General features: G+C 35.1%; 1 protein-coding gene across 1 annotated transcript; it reads left to right on the top strand.

The window, feature by feature from the left end:
- The first annotated feature begins 532 nt into the window (after positions 1-532).
- Positions 533-1,663, top strand: LOC149223066 (F-box/kelch-repeat protein SKIP20-like). The gene has a single exon (XM_089387778.1). The coding sequence runs from the start codon at positions 533-535 to the stop codon at positions 1,661-1,663; it is 1,131 nt and encodes a 376-aa protein (XP_089243904.1).
- The last annotated feature ends 3,510 nt before the right edge of the window (positions 1,664-5,173 follow it).

Here is a 5,173-nt window from a genome sequence, read left to right on the forward strand (position 1 = left end):
TTTAAATAAATAAATAATTATGATAATTATTATTATAAAACCATGGAGTTGGCTCCTATAGGAAAAAATATGGAAAAAATTGGTTTTTGACTATATATGATTCAACACGGTGAAAAATCGGGTGACACATTTAAATTGTGCCGAGATTACCGATCAAACTTGTGATTTCAATAAATTCCAGCAAAATTTTAGAAAAATTAAAACCAAAATCCCACCATAAAACTTCCAAAAATTAACACTAAAAACAACTCGTAAAATAACAATCAAAAGATTTAAAAAAAATAAAAAAAGGCGTGTTTCGTTTTCGTTACGTTACAGCTTATTTATTTCGATGTCCCTCCCTTTCGCTCGATCTCTATCCTTTCTGATTTGCGTTCGATATTTGACGAAGCGATTGGGCTTTGGCGCTCCAGGTACGAAGACTGTGATTCTGCTACGTTAGTCTTTACCCTATCTGATTTGAAAGAGTTCCGGCTTGCCAACTTCATATTCACTCGCTCCTGGAAGGTAAACGAGGGTAGTGCATCTCTTTATGGATCCTTTTGCTGTTCTTCCGTGGGAATTAGGTCGACAGTGTCTATTAAGAGTGCCCTACCATTCCCATGCAAACCTCAAAGTTGTTTGCAAAGCCTGGGAGGCCGTTGTGAAAAACCCCCAGTTCTATGAAGACAGGAAAAAGTTTGGCACTTCCGAGCAGTTGATATGTTCGTTGGAACTCCAGGAATATTTTGATGGCGCTTGTTATGATATGTTCGTGGTTTCTGTCTTTGACCCTCTGCGCGGCACCCGGAAAACGCTTCCTCCCCTTTCCCATTTCACCGGCAGTCATGAGGGACTGCCATTCTTCTCAAGGTGCGTTTGTGTCAATCAAAAGCTGGTATTGTTAGGCGGATGGATTCCGTTCAGAGCTGATGAACCGGATGCATTCAAAATCGTTTTCATCTTCGATTTCTCGTCAAGTAAGTGGAGCCGCGGTGCCGACATGCCAGTCCCTCGAATGTGCGGTGCTTCCTCTGTGTCACCGGATGGACTCATTTACGTTGCCGGCGGAGACGATCAAGGTAAAAATCCCATGCGATCAGCAGCTGTTTACAATGTGTTTGTAGACGAATGGAAGCTTCTTCCCGACATGAACAGAGCACTGGGTGCATGGTATGGTGCTGTCATCTACGGCAAATTTTTCTTCGGCAAATTTTTCGTTATTACAAGTGTCCGTGATGAGGGTGATATAATCGGGTGGAGTGCGGAAGTTTATGATCCAGAAACGGGGGCATGGACAACACTGGAGAATATGGGGGTTATCGGGGCAGGGAAAGGCCCACGGGCGTTTCTGGTTGTTTCTTCTTCAGAGCGTTTGTATTCGTTTGAGAAGCAGGGAGTGATGGAATACGATTCCAATGAAAACGTTTGGAATGCGCTGTGTTCTCTTCCTATAACCCTTGAAAGGATTTCGTGTTCTGTAGTGTGGGATGAGAAGATTTTTGTTTACGGTACTGCCGAGAGTAATGTTAAAGTTTGCTATATGTATGAGCCCCCGCCTCTAAGAAGTGCAGCAGGAAAGCAAGCAGAAACGGTTGGGATGTGGACTGCCATTGAGGAATCAGAAAACTGTTGTCTGCACGATGTACAGACGATTACAGGTGCCTTTAGTTTTCAGATTTGAAGTTAAGTAACAGCGATAACCATATTGTCGTTTGAATAGCGTAGTAAGAAATTTCACATTCATGTTATCTTGAATGAACATTGGTAATAGATTTTGTCCGTTGAATAGCGTAGTAAGAAATTTGACATTACTGTTATCCTTATCCTTGAATGAACGTTGATAATAGATTTTGCAGAGTTCCCGTATTAAAAATCTTGTTATTCTTGGATGAGTTGAAAATTTCAAAAGTTTTATGGCATTCCAAAATATTCCAGAATAAGGTTTTACCGAGATTGAAACTCAAAATATATTTTAGAGGTAAAATGTATGTGGTTTTGATTATTAGATATTTCTTTGGCATTCCAGAATATTCGACAATACAATTTTACCCAAATTGGAACTCAAATTATTTTTTTGAGGTGAAATATGGGTTGTTATGGTTTATTTAATATTTCAAATGTATTCGAAAATACGAGTTCTGGCGCTTAAATTAATTTTCTGTAGTTTCTCGATGCTTATCCCTTTCTCTTCCCTTTCTCTTCTCGTTAAATTAATTTTCTGTAGTTTCTCGATGCTTATCCCTTTCTCTTCCCTTTCTCTTCTCGTTTCATTTTGTCAATTTTGCTTCACCAAAATTATATACACACTTTACTTCCATGATCAAATCAGAGTATTTAAGCCTCCACTTAACGAGTTCTACTCTCGCCATCATCACATCCGTAGGGAGTTTCGGTAGTTTTTACATTCAATTTCTTTTCACGATTATAGTTTGTATGTTTAACATGATGTTAGATTTTATATTTAGTATTATCATGATGGTAGATTTTATATTTAGTATTTACACATTCAATAACATTGATTATCAAATTTGACTATTAATTTTTTTCAGTAGTATTAAGATACTTTGAAAATTCACAATATCTTCTCAATTACAGAGTATGCATTTTAGGATTTAATGTATAAAACTAGGTGTTGAGAAGTGGATTTACATTTTCACAGGGCATTGGAGAGGGCAATATGAAATAGAAAATACACACAAAAGCAATAACCATGAACCAAAAACCAAAAGAACCAAACAATAAAGAAACCAAAACATGAACATGCGAAAGAGAATGTGGACCCTAGATGGGGATAGAACACTGTATATTAGCATAGAAGCTAGGCAGATCGGAACCCTCAATCCCTAGTCATGTTGCTACTCATAGGATGCTCTTAAACCAACTTCGGAGACTTAGATTTTCAATTGACAGAATGCAAACAATTCAATGGGCTCTTTCTGCACACAAACAATTCAATGGGCTCTTTCTGCACACTCTGAAAAGCACTATAGGAAAATATAGAAGAGTGAAAGTCGTAAGTAGAAGTGTTTATTTTCAATATGTTTAAACGTAAGTCATATTTTGCTAGTTATTTTTTTCGCTTTATTTTTTATCTCTTCACATGTTTCTATTAGTTTCCAACTTGGTGTTGCTCGATGTCTGCATGAACGGGATAACACTTATTTGGTGACTCGCCTTTTGAGGGGAAGTCCTCAAATTCGTTTTCCTCACCCATCTGCTCAATGTGGTCAAGATGTTGGCTTTGCTATTGTTGGTTTTGTTTTGTTGTTGTTAAATTTTTAGCTAGTACCTTAAAGTGTATAGCATGATCTATTAATTTATCAATAACTATATTCTTTTATCTATGTTTCAAGAGATATGGAATTCATTTGATATTTATATAATATAGTAGCAGTCTAAGTGACCTTATTAGTAGGTTTTGCTTTGTTTCTGATATGTCTTGTGATTGGTGTACGTTAGAAGTTCATGTTTTCTTAGATAATTGTGTTATGGTTAGTAATATTTTAGGAATAAGGTTATAGTTTACATATTTTTTTGTATGCATTCATTAGTTTGTTTCAAGTTACATAATGTGCATTTGTTTATATGCTTCAAATTACATGTATTTGGTGGGATATCTAATCTATTTTGATTGAGTATGAATCATCAATTTAGTTTATAGTTGTATAGTAGCATAAAATATGAACGAATGCTTCAGTTAAGATTAATGCAATATAGTCTACTTTAAGTGACCTTAGGAGTAGGGCTTAATATTGTTGATTCTGATTTGCCTATTTTGTGAATTCTATGTAGTAGAAATTCATGTTTCCTTAGGTAATTGTGTTAGATTTGTTAAAAAATTTCCAAATAAGAGACACTTTATAAAGAAAAATAAATCTGTTTCAATTTTATGTTTTCTATTTCTATTTGTTGTTGTGGACATGGCCACAGAGCATGTGACAATGACCTATTCAACTTGAATTAAGGTAGTTGACGCTTGCAACAATGACCTATTCAACTTGAATTAAGGTAGTTGATGCTGGCAGAATGGACTAGGTTAGGTTGAGTCCTTTCAACTTATAAGATGATATCAATCATCAAATTGTTTGAGACAAGTTAACAAGAAATACATTTGAAATTCATAGATGATAGTAACTTGAAACTAATATGTGAAATTATTGTTGTCTGTTTTCAAAGTCCAAGTACTTGGGTTGGATTTTATAGTATAATTGTATATAGTCCAAGTATCTGGATGCGCTTTTTTAATATAATTGTATATTCAATATTTTCTTTTGGGTTGACCTTGTATAGAGCAGTGGAACTTGTCCTTTTATGAATGGAGTTCATCAAATGTTTTAGTCCTATAAATAGTGAGGAATCACATTTAGTCAAGTGCATATTTTATCCATTTTGGGTATTATAGCCATGATTAATTCTAGACTTATCTTGTGCGGGACAAGTAAAACTTATGATTTTTTTCCACACTTTACCTAACATCTTTGTTGCATTTTGGTTTGACATGTGGTCACTTTTTATAAATCTGACAAGCATAAAAGATAGTAACTCGAAAGTAATATATGAAATTAGTAACCTTCTTTCAATTATTGCATTATTTTTGTATATTTTCCAATCCTAACTAATCTAGGTTTGCTTTTACAATACAATTGTAGATGCAATATTTTATTTTGGGTCCACATTGTGCATAGTAGTGGAACTTATCATTTTATGTATGCACTTGTGCACATCTTTTAGTTCTCCATATGGTCATGAGCCACATAGTTCCACATATATTATCCATTTGATATATGTAATGTAGTCATGATTGTAATGTTAAGGACAAAAATGGATAATATAAATTAATATTTGTTTTTGGAGTTACTTTATGTGGAGCAGTGAAACTTTACCTTTTATGTCCACACTTCCACACACATGTCTTTGTTGTGCACATATTTCATTTTATGGCACCCAACAATTTTGAATGATTCACCATGAATTCATGCTAGGGAAAAAGACCCACAATGATGTGATTTGAAACTCCACATTGCTACCATGTGGTAACCCATGCAATCCACTTATGGTTTTTTGCATGCGGTTTACACATAGTTTTGAGTATGATGGTTTTGTGCCCATGGTATTTTGTAGATCCGATCAAGGGAACTATGGTTATGCTCTAAGCCAAGGTTAATGGATTTGGGTTTATGAATGCTTCGAC

This window comes from Pinus tabuliformis, chromosome Q, assembly GCF_031772625.1.
Source record: "Pinus tabuliformis cultivar Carrire ecotype Pingquan chromosome Q, CPIR1, whole genome shotgun sequence".
Lineage (NCBI taxonomy): Eukaryota > Viridiplantae > Streptophyta > Pinopsida > Pinales > Pinaceae > Pinus > Pinus tabuliformis.

Bases quoted from the DNA above. Each gene is read 5' to 3' on its own strand.
- LOC149223066 (XM_089387778.1), top strand. From the start codon at position 533: ATGGATCCTTTTGCTGTTCTTCCGTGGGAATTAGGTCGACAGTGTCTA.